This window comes from Poecilia latipinna, unplaced genomic scaffold (genome assembly GCF_001443285.1).
Source record: "Poecilia latipinna isolate Pla-1442-1.1 unplaced genomic scaffold, P_latipinna-1.0 Scaffold2564, whole genome shotgun sequence".
NCBI lineage: Eukaryota > Metazoa > Chordata > Actinopteri > Cyprinodontiformes > Poeciliidae > Poecilia > Poecilia latipinna.
This window is the reverse complement of record NW_015115180.1, coordinates 6,982-29,531: the sequence shown is the minus strand read 5'-3', so window position 1 is coordinate 29,531 and position 22,550 is coordinate 6,982. Positions and strand designations below refer to the sequence as shown.

At 38.2% G+C, this 22,550-nt stretch overlaps 1 protein-coding gene across 1 annotated transcript in view; it reads left to right on the top strand.

Moving 5' to 3' along the window:
- Window positions 1–2,495, top strand: part of LOC106938325 (tripartite motif-containing protein 14) — a 10,711-nt gene extending 8,216 nt beyond the window's left edge. The window contains exons 4-7 of the mRNA XM_015020305.1: window positions 508–756; window positions 841–863; window positions 1,123–1,277; window positions 1,678–2,495. Of these exons, the coding sequence (XP_014875791.1) occupies window positions 508–756; window positions 841–863; window positions 1,123–1,277; window positions 1,678–2,222 (972 nt within the window). The 3' untranslated portion in view covers window positions 2,223–2,495. The remainder of the gene's footprint in view (window positions 1–507; window positions 757–840; window positions 864–1,122; window positions 1,278–1,677) is intronic.
- Window positions 2,496–22,550: the final 20,055 nt, after the last annotated feature.

The window sequence follows — 22,550 nt, the reverse complement described above, 5'->3', positions numbered from 1 at the left end:
TCAAAATGAGCAATCTGAACTATTTTTATCCACATGCAGGCTGGAAGCTTTCTTCTTCTTTCTTCAGGAAACCTGCTCTTCCTCTTTCATGACTCTCTTTCTGCCTGATTATGTTTTTTTTTATTATTATTAAATAGAAAAAGTAGAATTAAAGCAAAGTTTGCAGGACACAATAACAACACACACAACCAGATTAATTTTATTACCATCTGACTCTACTGTTGGGTCTTGATGTCACCTTTATAATCAGTTTTAAAGATAACTTTATTTATTGTTATTATTAAACTAAAATCTCCAGCATGGGGAAGTGGGATGAGCTCGACTTTTCTCGACAACAGCAACAAATGATGTCATATAATAGTGGAAAAAATTGAAAACTTACCTTGAAAATGCTTGAAAAATTGTACAAACCCTGTGAAATAATTGCAGCTAGTGTCATTCTTTCACTCTGGTCGTCTGATTGTACTGCACAGTAACATCCTGACGCTGCTCTCCTTTCGCCTCCAGGCGGTTCTAACCGAAGCGCTGGACGGAGTGAAGCAGCAGTACGGCGCCATCAGAGAGGCGTTGGACCAGGAGGAGCAGACGGCTCTCCGCTGTGTGAAGGAGGAGGAGAGTCGGGTCCTGGGCGGTCTGGAGAAGAAGCTCTGCCTGCTTCAGGGCTCGCTGCAGTCCATCCAAAATGGCCTCCACGTCCTGGAGGGTCTGGCCGACGCCAGGGCCGACACGCGCGTCCAGGACCAGGCGTTCATAATGGTCAGCTGGAGCTCTCTCCGTTAGATATACAGCCTCTTTATTATAGAGTAAAACAGAAATATCTTCTTCTTCTCCACTTTTCAGGAGTACAGCAGGATTTCTCAGCTGTAAGTAATTTAACTTCTGCTTTTTCTTGCATTTTAATGGAGATCATTTTGATCTCTTAATTTTTCCCAGAGCTTTAAGTACAATCTGTGTGATATTACATGCATTTGCAAAAACGCTCCTTCTTCTTAGTTAAACGTCCAAACAGTGTGATTATAAAACTTGTTTTTCCTTGAACTCATCAAACACCAGTATTCATCTTTATTTGTTTGGGAGCCATGAATCCAGTAGTTTGACTCTGACTCTGCTCTTCCTCTCCAGCACCAGTGAGGTGGGGAACTGTGCCGGTCAGTTTGCGCCTCCGGAGGAAGTGGACCGCGGCCGACTGAGCTGCCTGCAGAGGTGGACGGAGAAACGTCTGGACGCCGTCGTCATCACCATGCCGGGGAAAGACCGAGACCTCTACAGGCTGCTGTGTAAGAAACGCTTCACGCCGCATCCTCCATGCTCGTCATTTCAGCTTAGGAAGCAGCACTGAGTCAGTTAATCATGATGAATAGATTACTAATTCTACCAAAAACTCCTCAAGCGGCATACGTTTCAGTACAAAAGAAAATCACCTATTAAGCACCTTTTATTAATCAGCTGATCCAAAAATAGTCAACAAATGTTAGTAAACTAGTCATTATCGCATAAATTAAAATGAGTTTGATCATTTCTGTTATGATGGTTAATATTTTTTGAAGAGCAATTTAATTTATAGCACATTTATAACAGCCTCAGCTGGCCAAAATGCTTCACAACATCACAGACAGATGAATGTTAAAACAAATAAAAATGTAGTTTGATAACGGAGCGTCTTCTCCCTGCGTCCAGACGGCACCGTTCCTGCCCTGGACGCGGACACGGCTCATCCCAAGCTGCAGCTGTCCGAAGCGAACAGGAAGGTGGCGTACAGCGAATCCCCGCAGGCCTACGCCGACCACCAGGCGCGCTTCAGCTCCTTCCCACAAGTCCTGGCGTCTTCCCCGCTGCAGGGCGGCCGCTGGTACTGGGAGGTGTCGGTGTCGGTGGACGACGGGCGCTGGAAGGTGGGCCTGAGCACGGCTCAGATCGAAAGGAAGGGCCAGAAGGACGGCTCCCGTCTGGGCTGCAACAGCTACTCCTGGTGCCTGGCCTGCGACAAGAGGAAGCTGGAGGCTCTGCACAACAAGGAGACGGCCGCGGTGAGGGCCGACGGCCTGCAGCGGGTGGGAGTGTTCCTGGACTTCGAGGAGGGCAGCCTGTCGTTCTTTGATGCGACACCAGGGGGCAGTCTTGCTTTATTGCATTCTTACAAGCACAGCTTTTGTGAGCCTCTGTACCCGGCTCTCTCCGTGTCCAAAACCCACCTGACTGTCTGTGACCTGTTCCACTCATAAACCTGTTTAAACTTTTACATTTCTGACAGCCTGTGCCTTCTTTCCATGAAAATACTTGATACCGTTAGGTTTGTTTTTATATTCTGCTGAGCCTGAAACATTCTTAGATGATTTAACACTGGAACTGTATCACGGTAATAGAGTTTATGTAATATTCCCACTAATGATAAAGTTTTTTAAAGATTTTAAATGAAAGGCAAGCTAAACATAATTTGTTTTCCTTCTTCTTCATGCTGAGCTCCTGTGGAATAAAATGCCCGTTTCAAACACAAAGCCTCGCCCTCATTTCTTCACATCTCAAACAGAAACACAGGTGTGGGTGGCGTGCTTCCCTGGAGCGGGAGCTAACTTTGAAACCCCCGCAGCCCCGCAGCGCCACTGACAACAAACGCCGCCTCCAGCTGAAAGTCCTCAGACCGTCGTAGATCTGAACACATGAAATTGTCCTTTTCCTTGAAGTATGTGGGTCATTTATTCGGGCTTCTGCACAGCTGACGTCATTCAGTAGGGTAAGACTGTTTACCTCGCCTGCTTACTGCCTTCTTATGCAATTCCACTGGAGGCTTTTTTTCTTTTTCTTTCAGTCGACTTTAATCTCACTTCACTGCTCTCCTCTGGGTTTTCTCCCATTGACACAGATTGCTCTGGTAGCATCTGAACCGGGCTAATCAGCAAGTTGAAGAAGAAGAAGCAAAAGATGACATTGATTTTATTTCTTTTTTAATCTAAAACTACAATTCTACAACTTAGAATTGTAGTTTTAGCAACGGCAGCAGAAGTGAACAAAGCAGATTCCAAATATTGAATTAACACTAAAGCTGCAACTTTTATCCCAAAAAATGTTTTTTGCATGCCACTGGAAAAAAATTGTTTCTCTGATTTTACTTTTTATATGTATGTTTGAGTAAAACAAACATTGCTTTTTTATTCTATGAACTAATGTCAACATGTCTCTGAAATTTAGTATTAGCAGAAAATGAGAAATGGTTCAACATAACAAAAAAAGATACAGTTCTTTCAGACCTGGAATAATGCAAAGAAAACAAGTTTATGTTAATTTAGAATCAACAAAACTAATGTTTTAACTCAGGAAGAGTTCAGAAATCAATCCGTGGTGGAATAACCACCAGGTTTTCAACGGGGTTCAGTGCAGCGGGCTCTTAGATTTTTCCAGAGCTGTATTTGTTGAAACTGTCACCATGTTGTGATGGTGCAATATGTGAAAAGATGGAGCTAATCTAGCTTCTCCTTGAGCTAGTTGCGGGAAAACATTAGCAATTGGGTAAAATTTAAAACCTACACATCATTTTTTAAAGGGGCTGCTGTTTTTTTTTTTTTTTTTACCATGCTAAATTTACCAGAACTCCTCCTGGATGTTTGGTCCAGATCCAGAAAGCCTCTTACCTGTGAGCAGCTGCTTCTGGATCACAGTGAGTCCAAACCTATTGCAGTAATAGAGTTGAAAAGGACTTCATGAAGAGTCACCACGGGTCTCAGGTGAATGGAGCCTGGTAAATCGTAACCACCGGCGACTAATCACCCCAAAATGACTCCTCTGATAGACTTGTATTTGGTATAATTTCAGTTCCTCACACACGCAGGTGATCCATTCAACCCTGACAATTTCACACATGGAGCCACCAGATCCAAAGGTAATCACGAACCTTTTTGCTTTCTGTTCCCCCCGCCTCCCTTCATCAGCTGGCACACGAAGCAGGAGGCAAGACATGTCTGAGAGGAGGAAGGCGGGGGGCTTTAACTCAGAGTTAATTAAATTCTGCTCTTCCTTCTCATCCTGCGGCTCTCAAAATCAGACAGGCTCTCACAAGCTTTTTTTTTCTTAGCTGTGACGGAAACAGGAGGAACAAGTCCAAGATGATGTTCCCTCTCTGCTGATCAGTGAAGCATCACTAAATGAAAAGACAAGATCTTCATTAGAGGTCCCATGAGCCTCCAATCAGCTCATGTCCCCCCCATGAACCCTCTGTAATACGTCTAAATTATACATTCAAATGGTAGTAATAATATTAATATTACCCTCTGCATTTGCGGTAGCTGCGGTTCTTTTTTTTTTTTATTTTACTATTAACTGGTAATGTGAAAGAAATACAGGCTAGAAGATGAAATATTAGCTGCTAAAGCTGGGGTAGGTAAGTTTTATTAAAAGATATTTTTATTTATCTTTCCATCCATAGCAGTGGCTGCAGTGGACAGCTTTCTAAAAGCCATTCTAGTGAATTTTTATGATATAAATTCACACAGACCACTGAATTAGACACTAGTACATCATATAATACACTGCCAACTACTGGCCACCCACTGCAACTGCAAGAACATTCTCCATAGGCAGACAGACGAAAGACCAACTCAGGAATATCCGGTCCTTCCGTCAACTCTTGAGGGTAAAAACAATATTGTGACATCAAGTAACCCCCTAGACTAATACTACTGATGCATTTTTCAAATAACAACTTTGTATAAGGAGAAAATTACAACTAATCACTTAGAAAAAAAATCCTAGAATAATTTTTTCTTACAAAATTGTTTTCCTATTTTTATGCCTTAAGAAAACACTTTGGAAAAAACTGCGGTGTACTTTTTACTTTTACTCAAGTAATTTTATTATGAAGTATCACTACTTTTACATGAGTAAAATGTCTCTGTTCTCTACCTACTGTTGGAAAACAAACATGTTTTAACCAAAAAGTCACCAGACAGACACACACCTGCAGTTTTTTTTTTTTCCAAAAGATTAGGAAAAATGTTTCTTTTGTGGGATTTTGATATTAATATAAATTATTTTCATTTTGTCCTTAAAATACCAATATTTCCACATAGCTTTATGCTTCGGTCCGCCTAATGATGTAAATCTTAAATACTAAATAATTTAGGTTCATTTCTTGAGTAGACTTTTTACCAGATACTTTTTTACTCTTACTTGAGTAATTTCTTACTTTTTTACTTGAGTAAAAATATGTTGAAGAAGTGCTACTTTTACTTGAGTACAATTTTTGGGTACTCTACCCGCCTCTAGCAGTAAGAGGCAGCTCCCAGTGCTAACGGCTAGCTATAGAAATACACCATCTGATCAGAAACAACCAATCAGAACCAGGAGGAGGGCTTTAGCGCTGTTAATAATGCTAATGCATAGATTCTCCACCATCAGCAGAGCCTGCCATATGGAGCACAGATATTTTGTGTCCATTTTCTCTCCATACTTGCCACTACTTCTAAGGCTAGTTAGCGATGCCACCCATGTCGGTGGATAAACAGTTTTCTCCACCATTAGCACATTAGCCATTAGCATATTTAGCAGGATTTCTGATACTATTCTGTCAGGACATAGTGAAAAAAAACTTCATTTTTAATTTTTAATTTGTTTTATACAAGTCACCTACCCTCGTTTCAATGTTATATTGATTTCATACAGTTATCTGAACACTGAAATACCCCCGTTTGTCTGCGGATAGAAATGCTTTTGTCTCCAGGTGTAGCATATTGAAGAGATTAAATGAGTGGGTTGAAACTGGACTTTCCTGTAAAGCGCTCTCTCTTAGATTACATGCTTTTACCTCTAATCACTGTTTGGAAAGAAAGTGGAGTGGCGTGAAATTACCAGGGTCAGACGGTCCACAGCAGGGCTTCGTCTTCCAAACGACACAGAAAGTCACTTCTGCTTCACCCTGACTGCGTGATGGCCATGTTCTGCTGAGGGTAAATAACTTTAACAGCATGTCAAAAGCTTTGACACCAGTCCATTTAAAGGAAGGGGGTTCAAAGTGTGGCTCCTGGAATGACTTTATGTCACAACCACAACCACAATTTAAAAAAAAAAATACAATTTTTAAATTAAAATCTACTTACAAAAATGTTAGATGTAACACAAAGTTATAATCTTTTACATGTTTTATGCTTTCCTTCTGTTGCTCATTCTCTCAGTGCTATTAGCTAACTTAGTTTGGTATCTTTCCAGAAAATGATCAGTTGGTGACAAAGCCATTTTTATGTTAAAAAATGGTTTAATTGTACTCCAAAACCAGCTATATTACAAAATATTTTTAGCAGATTACCCAAATAATGATTTACTACCAATATGTTTTGTTTTTCTTTTTTTCTGAATATTGGAAACATTTCTACACTTTAAAACATTTGAGCTGTATTTAGTTGTGTCTACTATCTTTTACTCTTTAAGTCAAATAAATTTATCCAAATGTAGATTTTGAACCTAAATGTGAGTTTGTGAAAGATAAACTTACAGCAGTAAGTTGTGTTAACTTTTTATTAATTTAGTCAAACCTCCAAGAGTTGAATAAACTGAGTTTTTAGGTTTGCACTTAAAAAACTGAAAGAAGAAAAAGTGGGAGCTATTTCCCAGAATGCTTAGCGGCATGTTTCTGTCTCCTGAGATGGAAGTGCGTTACGTTGATCTGACTCTGGTGTTTTATTAAGGCAAATGTTCATTTTAATGCAATTCTCAGTCAGCAAAGCTTGAGGATAATGTCCTGATCACACTAAATGTTTCTGAGCTGAATTCATTGGGATGTTTAATAAAATTCATCATCAGATCAGAAATTTACTTCAAACAAGAATTTAAATTAATCTAAAGTAAAATAATTATTTATTTTAACTTGATGTCATGAGTAAAATAATAGAGAAATGTGTCTCTTTAACCAGGTGAGGACAGATTTGTAAAATAATTATTTGGTTTAAATTGCAACATTAAGTTAAAACTCACAATTCGAGATTAATGAAGTTAAAAAACAGTTTAGACATCTTGTCTCTTGTTGTTAAATCAACTTCATGAACTTTAATTTCTGATTTAAAACCAAAACAGTTTTCTTGTCGACTCAAACTGCATTTTCAAGGCAGCAGGTGGACTTTCATTTTCAAGTTAAACCACCTTTAAATGTTTTACAGTGTAGTGTTACAAGGTCAAATTAGTCAAACTTTTCCTTTCAAATGATGCCTGAGTAATTGTAGCATTTCATGCAGAAACATTACAGGTCAGTGGACTGGGATGGTTGGGCAGATTTTCCATTTCTAAACTCTGAGCTTCCAGTCTCACTTCACGGCTGCTCTGGAGTTTTCCAGGGACCTCGAATTGTGGGGAAAGATTTCTTTCAAGACATTATTTTCTATGCAAGTGTGCCCATAGGCTGCGACAGCATCAGCGTGCACCAGTGTTGCCGTGTTGTGTGTTGTCATGACAACAGCTGGTGAGCTCAGGTGAGCTATGAGTCTCAGATATCTGACCCGGTCACCTGCCAGACCTGGCACCGTCCAATAGAAAGAAGAGATGGGCCTATTGTTGGTTTATGTGCAGCTACCAGCAAATTATTTCCACCTTATCTCAGTCATGCAAGAGCCATGGTTGCAAAGATAAAATAGGAGTTGACAAATACAATTTTTCACACATCTGCAGGGGTTTGTTATGACGGAGTGTAAAAAACCCTGTTTAATGCCAAGAACAAATAAAAGAACTAAATTATGAGAATGAAGATGAAATAATATGAGAATAACGTTGCAGTTTTACAAAATATAATCATAATATTAAGAGAATAGTTGTATGAGAATAAAGTCAAAATAATATGATAATAAAGTTGAAATAATATAAGAATAAATGCATAATATTACAAGAATAAAGTCATAATAATATGACAATTCTCATAATACCATGATTTTAGTCTTATGATATTATGACTTAATTCATGTAATTTTATTTATATGTTTTTATTTAATTAGTGTGGCCTTAATACTCTGTCAGAGTATTTTTTTAATCAGGTGATTACAATTATTTGTGTGCTTCCACTTGTTGAATTAATCTTTTATTCCAGATTTGTTTATCTCATACTTATTATTTCCAAACTAAACAGTAGCAAGGCAAATGCTCAAAATTACATAATAATTATTTTTCACAAATCAACCTGTTAGACAACTGGAAATGTGAAAAGCAAAGAAGGACGAGGACCCACATTTATTTTGCCAACATGCAGTGACTTGGTAAGTTTAGTCAAAATAAAGAATATCCAAAACAAAGCAACTTTGGTGACCAGGCCATAACAACCATTACAGAATATATCCATCCCATCTGCACTTCTGGTTGTTCCAGGAATGGGAGAAAAACCTTTTCTTTTCCACCATTACAAATTAACTCTGCTGGGAGTTCAAATGGAGCCATGCACTACAGTTAAATAAGACTAACTTTATGCTTTTCAGACAACTAACACTCCAGGGGGGGGGGGGGGGGGAAAAATTTGGGGAAAAAAAGTTTTTTAGAACTGTTACACACGGTGGAGGATGAGTTATGCTATGGACCTATTCCTCTCTAAAGCTTCTGGCGTCTTATGAATCCAAATTAAAATCCCTTTACCAGTAAACAATCTTACAGGCTAGGAAATTGCTTTGACATAATGTTGTGAAATTAAATAATAAAATAAAATATGATTATGGAAAAAAAATGCTTTGATGTACTCAGGGATTTTAAATAAAAATTTGAGCCCAACACTTATTCTTTTTCAAAATTTATGGACCCTGCAACTAATCATTCGAGACGGACGTCAGAAGTGAGGATCGGGATTATTGAACAGAGCGACTGAAATTGTTTTCCCAAGTTGTTTTTACCAGTTTATTCGTGGCTTCTAAAGTTTCCAGTCTAATTTGTCTGACCGTAACTCACCTGGTTGGGGCTCACAGACGGCGGGATTTACAAGAGTTATAAACAGCTAGCTTAGAAACCGACCCGAACCTCCTCCCTCCTGACGTGTTGACCAAATTACCGACTTTGTCTGAATTCACACCACATGATTTAAATCACTATGTCATAAACAGCGTTTGCCCGTAAACCGGAGCGGCGTTAAAAACGTACAAAAGACGAGATGCTAACCAGTTTTTTCTATACATGCTAGGCTACATGACGGCGCGGCACTGTTTCCATGGTTACCAATGGTTAGACGCGTATCTTCTCCATAATGCAATATTTCATATCTTTCTAATCATACTTACTTATAACGTGAATGAATGTTAAACTTCTTGCTTTTTAAAAAAGTGTTTGCTGCAACTCCGCGATTACACCGACGGCTGCCGTCATTATGATTGACAGCTGACATCCATTGCTGCCGTATCTTTCCTCATTAGAAGTTATAATATAAAACGACAAGTTTCGTTTTCATCCTGGTCTTTCTCTGCAGCAGACCGCGCTGCATCCTGTGACCATTTTTACTGTGAATTCAACTAAATAAAAGCGAAATTAGTCTACCAGATGTCTGTTTTTTAACAGGCTTTAAGGAGCGCATTGGTTGTTTTGACGGAGCGGGCGGAGTTCCCGAGAGTGACGTCACGTGCAAAGGGTCAACAGGATGTTTGTTTTTTTCCAGTAAAGAAATATTCCCAAACTATATGCTGGATTTGTCCAAATATTGTCTAATCAGATTATGCTTTTGTAATTAAAGATGAATTCATCTTGATGCATCTTTTCTATTTGTACTCAGACATCCTGTGTTTCTACCCAGCGCTCTTAAACAGCAGCGCTGCCCTGCAGCACATTTTCAGGGAATTTGTTTCACAGTCTCGGCTGTCAGCTTCGGTGCCTGCCTGTCTCTTCTTTCCCTCACCCTTTCCCAAGTTTCCTGATCGCCGCTCAGAATATCAGCAGTAACTTTAGCATTTTATATTTATGTACCTGTCCCTGTGCCCTTTTCACCTGCCCTCTCTGCAGGAAGGTCAGAGTGCAGGTCAGTGTCAGACGAAGACCAGGAGGGGATGGGAAGTAATTATTTTGTGTCTTTCAAGCAAGATTCAAGATTCCCTACACTGAAGTGATTTAACTTGAAAATATATATGTATATATCATTGTCATTTTCAATATAACTTGAAATTGAAATTAAATATTTTAAAAGCAGTGTTGATGTTTTGCACTTACTACGATGCTAGGTAAGATAATTTATTTGTCTCCCATGGGAGACATTTGTCTTATTAGAGGGGACAAGGATACAACACACCAAGGACAAAACAATACTTCAATCCAAGCCAATAACAATAAAAACATAAAATTAACAAATTAATAAATTGGCATGTCAAATTTTGCGCAAAGAAGCAAAGTGATATGTGCACAAGAAAGCATATAAAGTCAAACATACAGTACCTCTTCACATAATTTGTTTCTTTCATACATAATTTGTTTGAGAAGATATGTTTTGCTCTATTTAATATTCTGATGTATTTAATCTGTGCTTATTCTTGTCGTTTTCCCTTTTGTTATCTCTGTATGGAGCATAAACAGGAAGAGAATCAACCTGGTTTTTCAAAACAGCTGAAACTAAAAATTAGATTTTAAAAACACATTTGAATATAAAAACACATAATCTGAAACAAAAGCATTTCTAAATGTAAATGTTTCATAAAATCTGCTGCATTTAAGCTTCATTCAGGATGAAATAACTTTAGTTTCAATTCTTTTTATCTGAAATATTTTTATTTTTAAGACCTTTTTACCAGTTTGAACTATTTTTTTCAGATAAAAAAAGACAAAATGGCCTGTTTTAAGTGCCATCTGTGTTTACTCCTGCATCAACCTCCCCAACATTTAAATCTTTCCACTCTTTTATCTGTAGTTGGCTCAACCTTTTCCTGGTTTACTGGTTCCTGTCATCATTAACTTGTTTCTCCTGCACCTGCTGCTCTCCTGCTAGCATCTGGCAACAATCTGGTAACAAACTTCAAACATGTCACACAGGTTACAACAGTGTCTTGTTTTTCCCCACACAACATCATAGCACTCAAAGCTACGTCATGAGAATGCTAACAACCATAATCAATGATAGTGTTTGCAATACTGCTTATGAATTTTAAGCTTCTGAAAAGAAAATATTTCAACAGCATATTAATGTATTCTATCGATCCATCTATCTATCTATCTATCTATCTATCTATCTATCTATCTATCTATCTATCTATCTATCTATCTATCTATCTATCTAGCTTTGATAGCTAGCTTTCGTAGGTAGCAAGTTCGCTTTGATAGCTAACTGGCTGCTGTGATAAGTAGCTTGAAAGCTAGCTTTGATAGCTTGCTAGCTCACTTTGATAGCTAGCTGTGATAGAGGGCTTTCGTAGGTAGCAAGTTCGCTTTGATAGCTAACTTTCATAACTAACTGGCTAGCTATCAAAGCCTGATGTGGAAGAGTTTTGCTATTTTTTTATCGAAGAACCTAACCTCTTTCATTTAGTTTGTTGGCATTGCAAGCGTTTTAGTTTGCCCCATGTAACTTGATCCTTCAGCAAAATTCCCATTTTCTTTGTTTATTAAAGAGCAGCAGCAGGAAATGTTATGTGAATAAAAGAACGAGAAGTGCATGTTTTCCGGATGTCATCTTCTTCACATTGCAGCAGTGTTTTACCAGTCTGTTTAAGTCCCTTCCAGAAACATAGTACATGTGTGAAATATAAAACTATTGATATCACATTAACATGACAGTCATTATCATGACAGAGCTGTGTGTTTACATGGATCCGGTTTCTGTCGATGTTATCCAGAGGTTCAAGGGCAAGAAAGATACGGTGGCTCTAAAGGAAGAGGAGAAGGACTCGAGGCTGATTGTAAGGAGGTTTGGGCTGATTGAAAACTTGTCAGGAGGCTGATGACTGATTTAGCCCCGCTGGGAGAGAAAGCCCAGACATATGGAGTCACAGCAGACAGGATTGCAGACAAGAAAAAAAAAAACTGCCATGGGAAACTAAAATTTTGACTACACCAAAGTTTTACTTGAAGTGCAGTTTAGCAGAGTAGAGTTGAAGAAATGAGTGTAAATCCTAATTATTGGGATGAGAAAGAACAGCCTCCAGTTCGGGAGCTAAGCTGATCCACACTTGCCACACAGAGACAGAATTTGCCACTTGAGGTGTGACAACAAGTCCGGCTGACCAAGGGAGGGATACAACAGGAGTGAGAAGAGGATTCAATGTGATTAATCCCTTCAATTTTTTTGTTACAACACTTACATGGTTATGTCAAATTTAGTTTCTCAATAAAGACAACTTTTTTAAATTGAGGAACAATAAAATTTCACAAATATCCAACCCAAAATTCAAAATGCTGATTTTTATGCATAAGCAGGGATCCTAGTTCTCTTGCTCTCGTCCTAAAATCTGCGACCAATCAAGTTGTGACTACAGATAGAGGAGCAGAAAGGACCTCGCTTGGAAGAGGATCATTGAGGAAGTTGGAATGTCAGTTACGTATAACCTTTACTGTTTGAAAACATTTCTCCTCATCTGAGCTATCCAAAAACGTTGGGTCCCGTTAAACAAACGTATTTATTTAGCCTAAATATGCAGGAGACGGTGGAAGAGTTTGAAGGACACATATGCCAAGGAGTTTCCTCTCAACGCCCGCCTGGAGCGATTTTGACTCGTCTACAGCAAAGTGTCAAGCGTCTGACTTCAAAGTGCACATGCGTCAAACTTAAAACGTGATGCGTTCGGTGCGACCGCATCATTACCCCTGCAACCAGTTTATAATCAGCCATTTTTTCTTGTTCAGTATTTAATCTTCCCAGCATGCATACATCTCATTATCAGTCACTCCTTGCTGGTTTCTCCTGTCTAATCTCATTTTCTCCTTGTTTTTTGCTGCTGGATTCCTGATTTTGTTCTTCTCTGGCTCCCTGTATTCCCTGTGTGGCTTTTTTTTTTTGGTAATTTTTTAACATGATCCATGCTCCCAGGTCCAGTGTGCATTTTGATCCACCCAAAAACTCACAACTCACAATCATTTTTACAACTGATCTTTGGTCACCAGTTGGTGGTTGGTTTCCCTCTTGCCATCCCCCCAAATATTTAATTTCCTATCATATTCAAACTGGGTCTCTGGCTTAGCCACTTCAAAAACCTCAATGCAACTTCCAGCCGGAAGAAATTTGTTGGTTAAATAAAAGGTTACTTTAGATCTAAACATGCCATAGGATGTGAAAATACTTAGCAGACATATGATAGTTTAATCAAGTAAATAAATTAGTGTGTTTGCAGACAGTCTTACTTTTCAGTGCTGCAATCAGCCATGGCGTTTTTCCAAGTGTTCAAAAGAAAATTAAGCTGGAAAAAATAGCTTCAGAAAGATGGATAGGGCTCTGACTGAAACTTCACTAATTAGCATAATGGAGTGCAAATTATCTGTGATAGCAGTATGTGTGCTGCTTTTGAGCAGCAGACTTGTGTTTTGTTTCTCTTAGAAACCCTCCTAGCTTTTCATAAAAACTAATAAAAATGTCTAATTTGAATTGGTTTGGTTATTAGCAGGGTGGTTGCTTATGCAGTCGCCCATTAGCAGGCAGCAGCAATTTAATTTTAAATGCTTGTAAAAGGCATTTATTCAAGAACGACAAGCAGATCTTATTTTTGTTGCAGTCAGTAAATAAACTACAGTTAAGCAAATTAACTATTCTTTATTATAAGAGATAATGGTGAATCTGGGAGATATTTAATCTTCCAGCTGCATTATCAAAGCATCGGTCAGGAGCGGCGAATACAAGTGACCTAATGTGAATGAGGGAGTATAAAATGATTGTGACTTGGAAAAAGAGGCAACCAGATTGGCATGAAATGATCAGATCTGTCCATCGCAATCAGGCCTTTTTGGTCACCCGACCGTTTTACTTATTTTTATTTCCTCTGGCTCTTATTTTCAGCTGTTTGGAGGTGGGGGAGGTAATTGTTATTGTCGTTATGTCGCCTCGAGACAGAAATGTTCTGCATGCATCAAAACATTATTTTTATGAAGTCCAATAACGCCAATGGTGGGTGTTTTTAGCCGGGGTGTCTCGGAGGTGCCGTTTCTGTGTTATGTGCCGGATTGTCCCCCGTCTCTGCGTAGATAGGACATTTTCTGTGGCATGTTCAATAAAGCAGAAATCTGGAAATAATACTGCGCTGTCTCCTCTTTCCCCCTGCCTCCCAGAAGAACCATCCTCATTAGAATGAAACTCTCACCGTTTCTTCCCTTTGCTGGTTGAACTTTGTTTTTCTCCATCTTCCTCTCACACTGTCATTTATCTCCTCAGAGCTTTTGCTGACTTGGGTGATTCATTCACATCTCAGATTTAGATGGGTGGTGAAATGTGAGTGGCATCTCAGTCCCTGGGGCGGCTGGCTGGTCTCTGCTGAATGCATTTTGAATCCACGCTGTTTCGTCTCTGCCTGTCATTTGAGAATGACTGAAAGTGACCTCGGTGGGTTTTAAACAAACCAGAATATGTAGAACCCTGGTTAATGTGAAGCATCCAGATCTCAACCATTTTCAGAAAAATCGTACAACTGTGTCGTCTTTGTCTCAATGTCAGGTCCATTGAAGTACAAGAATAAGGCTGCGTTCACACTGCAGCCTGAAGTGACCCAAATCGGATTTTTTGTCAAATTTGATTTTTTTGGTGTGGTCGTTCACTGACATGTCTCTGAAATTACAAGCAAAAATGTTGTATTTATTTGCAGAAAATGAGAAATGATAAAAAATAATAAAAAAGAAGCAGTTCCTTCAAACCTCAAATAATGCAAAAAGTTCAGAAACCAATATTTGGTGGAATAACCAGTTTTTTCCAGAGCTGTGTATGCGATTTGTATATGATCTCCATTGTGAACTACAAACGACCTGAAAGTGTCCCGCATGCGCAGTAGAGGGCGCAATAACGTCACATCTACAGAGCGTGCCTTGTGTTTGACCAACCGCCAGAAAACGTGGATGCTAACGGTGGAGCATATCTTACGATTTTGAAGTTGTTATCCAATCGGTGAAGCATATAAACAACTTAATCCTCATTATCGTCCGCCATTGTTGTTGTTTTTCTTCCCGCTTGCGCGTAGCGGGACGCAGAATAGTGACTTTCATCGAGAATCAATGACTTTCGGGTCGATGAGTGAAATAATCTGCTAGTTCTTCTAGCAGATTATTTCACTTCAAACAAGACATTTTCCCCATGTTGTAAGTGAAATAATCTGCCAATGGAACAAGTACTTTTTCGCCAGTTATAAGGAATTATTGACTTAAAACCAGCAAATATATCTTGAGAGGTTATCTATTAGCATGTCTTATTTCAGGTTTACTTGCACTTGGAACAAGACTAAAATACTTGGTAAGATTTTGTGTTTTTGCAGGTTACCAGTTTGCTCATGCTTCAGCTTTTCTTGCATATTATTAACAATCAAGAGACTGATTACCATTTAATAGATATATTGATATTCAGCACCCCACCAAACAGACTGAAGAGTTAATTTTGTTTCCATGAATGCGAAGACTAATTCTCCCTGGACTGTGGAAATTAAGGGTGCACCAATTGCTGTTTTCTGGCCAATTGCCATTTTTTAAAGAGCCTGACATGCCTGTTCCATTTTTTTGGTCTGAAATTTAACTAAATATAGCAAAGAATGTTGCTGAGTTGGTAACAGTGGGGTGAGTATTGTTAACTGCAAATGTGCAGACATGACCTGGTGGGCTGGTCTGTCAGTCAGACGTCTCTAACGGGAGACGAGGAGAAGGCAGTGGCTGATTTAGATCTCTGCCGATCTGCTTCACATGTAAATATCAGCCGATCACCAATCTCCCAAAATTAAGGAAATCAGCGCAGATAAATCGCGCTGATTTATCTGCCAGTAAGCACAAAACTTACTGGGTCTTGTACGCAGTGAGACGGAAAAAGTGTAGATCTTTTGTAAAGGACAGAGGTCTGACTCACAGATGGGAGTTCTTCAGTGAAGTTGTCATCAGTGCCCTTCTGTCCTTGGAAAGCTCTCATGTTTTCATTGGGTTTCATATCACCTGCAGCCTGATGCAGTACTTACAGTCCTCCCTGTCCTCATCAATACGCAGACTGACCTCTTTCAGCAGGACGCATGACAAATCAATGTCATTCCATGACATGCAATGGCTTTCCATGAGATCGTCTTTGATGAGGAGAATCAGCTAAAAAAAAAAACCTCCGTTCTTACTCAGCACTTTGAGTTACTTGGCAGTTTATTCATGGACAGATACAAGCAGTAAAACTGAATGGAGTGCTTGGATAAGAGAGTGCAATAAAACAATGCAGCTCCCACTACAACGCTTCAACCTGTTATTTTTCAGTCTGATGACTTTCTTTCATCCCAGCCCAACAGCTGGCTGACATTCTGCTGCGCTTACCAACAGCCAGTACTTCATGGATTAATAAAGCTGTAAAGTTTAACTGCTCATAGTACCGTAGTTCTTATTTTACTTCAGTTCAAGGGAAAAAAGATATAGGTTCCCTTATTCAAGCAATAAACTGACACAAGCAGAGTAATATTGTCTGTTTCCCTTCCTACTGACTGTTTAGGCCACTTGTGTTAAACTCGAGGCCCGGGGGCCAAATCTGGCCCGCCGTAGCTTTTTATGTGGCCCTTTAGACTCCAAATTGCATCAATAAGTTTATCCAGTTTTTAACAAATACACAAAATTCACACAAACTCAACAGATCCCCACATTTTTTCTGATTTTATTCAAATTTTTTCTCAATTAGTGAAAAACTTTGAGTTTAAGTGCTGCTGCCTCTTCCTTACTTGATGTGAAGTTATAGTCTGTGATCAATAAAGCAGTAATGAAAAGTCACATTTAACATCATACATTAGAGTAAATATCATAAAAGGAACAGAGGAAGAGGGCAAAAGGGCAACCTAATTCATCTACTGAAACTTAAGGTCAACAACTTACCTGAGGAAAACAAAAACAATTTGTGGGAAATAGGATAATTGATAACAGAGTGAGTAACAGGAAATGGCGGAAGCACGGGGATCTGACAAGGAACAGAATAGATTAAGGATCATATTTGATGAGAGGAGTGATTACTGGAGCGGTTTGTTAAGGAAGAGAATTATCTAAATTGGTTAACTTTGGAAAAAAAAGTTTGGCTCTCTCTTCCTCTGGATCCCAGGTCCTCTCGGCGAGCCACGTGTGGCCACAAGGAAAACAACAGCAACGCGTGTTGACGTCACAGAATTACAGAGTTTAAATGGAAAGAAGAAAAGCAAAGACATCTTTGGAGAGTTGCAAGAGCAAATCTGATTTGTTACTTCTGTGTAGAAAGTTTTATCCTCTTGTATTTAATTTATTCAAATAAGGCGTATCTTTGCTCATCCAACCAGGAGCTATCTCTGACCCTCTCTCAAGCCAGAAACCCCTGCCGTGTTTACGGCCTTTCACAGATGAGTGTGAAAAGCTGGAACTTCTCCTGTATTGTTTTCCCACACAGACAAAAGGCAGTTCAAACGATCCTAGCAAACCATCTGCTGGAACTACAGGTAACATAAAGGTCAATAGGCCAGAATACATTAATAATTTCAAAACCACAATTAGGCCATTTGAATCAAGACATGTTAAGTTTTAAAACTAGCTTATTTTAAATTTAGTTTCTCAACAGGTTCAAAGCTAAAAAACCAAGGCAGCAAAACATAAAACAATGCAAGATATCTTATTAAAGCACAAAAACAGCAACCCTGCAAAGTCAGAGGATTAAAAGAGAATGAAAGTAAAACTTACTGAGACTGTACATTTTTATAGAAGTAGGTTCTGTGGTCCATAGCACTTCTGATGCTGACATTTTCCATTGAATAATTCAACCTGCTGGTGGCAGTAGAGGTGGATGGCTCTGTGAAGAACCATGTCTGTATATTTTATGATGGTGGTTTTTGCTTCTAAGCATGAAGAGATCCTGGTCTGAATAAAACTTCATCCTTCCTGTGCAGCGTTTCCTCGCTCCACCTGCACTGCAGTGGATTTCATGGTGGTTTTATCCACTGAAATAAACTCTGTGCTATGAAAGAACAACATATCCCAGGCAGATTCCCATTCATTTAAAAGTACTTTTTAATTTTCTAATTTCTTACCAGTGACATTTTATTACAGTTTGCACTGTAATTTAGCAAGTTATGCTCAATGATGAAAGGCTTTTAAAAATTCTAGAAATCTTTAAAAAGATACATTTTCTTGTCTCCACACAAGAATAAATTAAATATTCATGTTAAAATTTATTATAAAAATTAATAATAAAATAGCCTTTACTGTCGCTTGGCAAAATAATTATAAACTTTTTTTCACCACTTCTAACACCTGTTAATTAGATTTGGGACTTAACTTTGACTAGGCCATTCCAACATGTGATTATGCTTTGATTTAAACCATCCATAGAAGTTGTCAGTGAGGGTTGTTTTCCATCTAGATCACATGTGTCAAACTCGAGGCCCTTGGGCCAAATCTGGCCCGCCGAAGCTTTTTATGTGGCCCTCTAGACTCCAAATTACATCAATAAGTCCTTCCAGTTATCCACAAATCTGCAAAATTCACACAAAATCATCAGATTCCCACATTTTTTCTGATTTCTTTCTCAAACATTGCTGTTAATTGACTGCAGCTCAGTTTTACTTCATGTCAAGTTATAGTCTGATCCATACGGTGATTATTAAAATTAAAATCTTAATTTTAATGTCTAAAAATTAAGAGGGTATAATCACTTTTGCAAATGATCGGGAATATTTCTTACATACATTTAACCTCCATCTATATTTGTATCAGGTGTTTAATTTTAGCAGTATAGCATAAATTACAATTTAGAAGAATTTACTGCATATAGTCTTATTGAGTCAAAATAATACAAAATAAAAGCATTGATTCTGCGTTAATTCACATTCTTTCAATGCTGTAATTTTTATTTTTTTAATGTGCGATTAATGTGCAGGTTTTTGTACTTTTTGAACGTCATCTGAATGTAATTTTTGTTTTTCTATGGGGATAATCTGTTTCTTTTACAAGTAATCTGAAAACAGCTCTAATCTCTCTCCTCTCCTCCGCTTTGTGGCGCAGGAATTACTTTACTGTTGTAGTCAAAACAACATAGCAAAGCATCATTTTACAGATATTCACAACTTGAAGCAACGCTAAGCTGCTACTATTTAAAAAACATAAATATTAAACACAAAACATCATGAGAAAAGATCCCATGTTCTGCCCGTTTCATCATATTTCAATCAGTTGGCCGCCCTAATGAAAACATTTAGAACTAATTAACTCATTTATTCCTTTTAACAATTAATTAATCACTGTTACGGCCTCAGTGGGTCTCTGCCCTTTTTTCCTTTTAGGGTTCTGCAGACAGGTCTCTGCAGGTGATGTGTGCTGCCCTGATTGGTGATCTGCAGCTTTAAAACTGCCAGGCATGCAGCAGTCATGAGGGCTTTTTCCTTCTCTCTCCTCAGAACCCCATTTGGTTTGGTTTGGTTTGGTTTGTATCTTTTGGTTGAGATTTGTTAGGTTTGCTTAGCATTTGCTTATTTCTGGTCAATTATAGGTTCTGCTTTGGTTTCTCATTTCAGGTATTCTTTTTTTCAGGGTTATTTCTTTAATATAATTTAATAAATTCTATTTTCATTAAGTTACTAAATCCTTGTGTGGTCTCCTTTTAATGTCACCCCATCAAACGAGCCTGGTGGACGTAACATTGTGGGGGCTCGTCCGGGATTAATTCCTGGTAACCCTGTGATTAATCAGATTTAAAATTTTAGTCATTCAGATGATGATGTGTTGCAAAAACATTTCTGTTTCTCTGGATGCTGCAGTGTTTGCTTGTCCTCATGCCTTTGTGAAGGATGGGAGAAAAATAGCCCACACATTATTCAGCGCTTACAGCGGTCTTCTCTCTTCTGCAGTGATGAAATATAACGTGAATGTTGCAGGCATACATTCATTTCAGAGCACGAGTAGAGAGGCTTGATCAATGAGAAAAATACTTCTCTGCCTTCAGGTGGCTGCTTCTGTTCTGCACAACAAGCAGACGTTTGTGCTCCAGGAGTCGGTTTGATCAATTATGTTTACTTTTATTGTACCAGATTGAAACACAATTTTTTCTTTTCTGTGTACTTGCACATCTGTTCAGTTGATGGCACCTCTTACTGTTTCGACCCAGAATCAATTTGAATTAATCTGCTTTTAACTACATCATTAGCATTTCTCAGACCTGTTGGCTCCGGAAATGAAGCATTCACTTTTCCCCCTCATGGGAAACTCTTCAGATTTAAAAACTATTATCTTACACACAAAAAAATATAAGATATACTCAATTACTCAGGGTTTATATGTTAATTTGAAACCATGTTTGATTTTAATTATTAATTTTCTCCCACTTCATAATACTTTTTGGCTGGCGTACAGGGAGAATTTAATTAAAATGAAAGTAGGGATGCTTTTGTTTCCATAAGAAAGGCAGCTTATAGGTGTTAAATCTGTAGCTCGTCGTATGAAAAATGGTTTCCATTTGCATAAACTTTTAAATATCCTAAATTAGGTTATCTGTATGCAAGGTTTTCAGTGTAAATAAAACTGATGTGCTTCTTCAACGTTTTTTAGTTACTTCCTGCAAAGGAGGGAAAGATAAGGCACTTATTTGTCTGGATTGTTATTTAACGATCAATGCAAGATCAGATAAAATTAAGGATTATTCTGAAAGGGAAATTATTAATTGTGGAAATGAAAAACTGGATATGCAAATGCTCAAGCTGGTAGAAGAAGACAAGCACATGTGCAACCCTTATGTTCGTCTCAGGTCCAGTCTCCACCTCTCCTAAATTATTTTAAACTACAAAGCAATGGTTCCCAATGAGCAATGAAGCTAGCAGTTGTAAAATTAAACATAGCTAAAATGCGCAAGATTAATAATAACAGTTCAAAACATATAAACAAAACTTAGCAAAACTACTCACTGTATATGATTAAAAGTGTGTAAAATGTATGTAATACTCGTAAAGAAAACACAGATCTGATCCTAACACATAACACGGTTAAAGACAGAAACAGAAAAAAGGGGGCGGAGCTGTCGGTTACTGGTTGCTACGGTAACCACCAACTGCCAAGAGCAGAGTAAGGGGAACTGAACACACCAATAAAATGCCAGCAAAACATAAATGCAGAAGAATAAATTAACAAATTGTGACAAACTTCACATCTAGAATATTGCTAAAATAAAACCCTGTTACACACAGACACATTAGTGAAAGACTGACTCTTTGACTAATGACTGAACTTTGCCTCATGGCAGACCGTCGCCTCTGGTAAACAGACAGACGAGGACCGCTGCTGCTGACTATGTTTGTCGTTGTGCTCCCTCCAGCCCCCACTTTCCTCCTCGCCAACCTCTGTGTTTGTGCTTACATTGGCCGGGAGCTGAGGCCACCAAGGAGGCTCTTCTACCGACACAGAAAACTACACAACAGCAAAGTGCTTGCAGAAGATGTTCGTCCATCTTGAAGTTTACTACAACTACAGACAGCAATGTATTGCACTGAGATTTAGGCTGACTGAGCAACACAATAGTGTCACCTGGATGAAATATTTTTTAATAAATATACTATTTAAGTGTGCTGTACTGATGCAGAGTTATCAAATACGTTTGTAGTTCGGTATATATACATGACTGTTTTTTTTAAATAAATGTTTCAAGTCAATTTAACAGTGATTTTCTGTATCAGATCAATTGAATCTCAGATATTTGTATTGGTATCGGAAGTGAAAAAAGTGCATCCAGAAACTGTGTCAGAGGTCGCTAATGCTTTGGGATTGGTGAGAAGATTCATCGGCAGAAAAACAACCCAAACATACAGCAGGAGCTGGAGTGGGATAGTTTAGATCAAAGTACATTTATGTGTTGAAATGGCCCAGTCAAAGTCAATCTGGAAAACTTGCCACACAATCTGACTGAGCTCATATAATTAGGCAAAAAAAATTATATAAAAAACAAAACAGTATGTAAACAATCCCAGCCGGGCTGAAACGATTAATCAGATGAATCCATTACTCAAATAACAGTCAATAATCGATTAATTGCTAACTGGAGTATACAATCTCAAAAAAGCCCATTTGCTGAAAAAACTAAAATTTCAGAGCAGTAATTAAGTCAAAACTGTACAAAAATATGCAGATTTTTCTTTTAAGAAATATATTAAAAAATAAGTTTTGTCTGCAAATAGTTTCAAACCAAAACTCCACAAGTGGCGTAGTTTTAGCTTCAGATAATTCAAATTCTCCAAAATGGATAGATTAATAAAAAAAAAAGAAAATAGTCAACAGATCAGTCCTACACTCTACTGATGTTAAGCTTTTAACATGTTGATGTGAATAACAAGACATTTTCATAATGTGCTAATTTTTTATCCAATTAACCAACTAATCATCAAAATAACAGATAATACTTTTCAAATTTGATTGCAGCAAAGTATTGACTCATCTGGTTTCAGTAAATATTCATGCCTCCTTTTTCAGATTGTTCTTCCACTACACAAAGATGCACT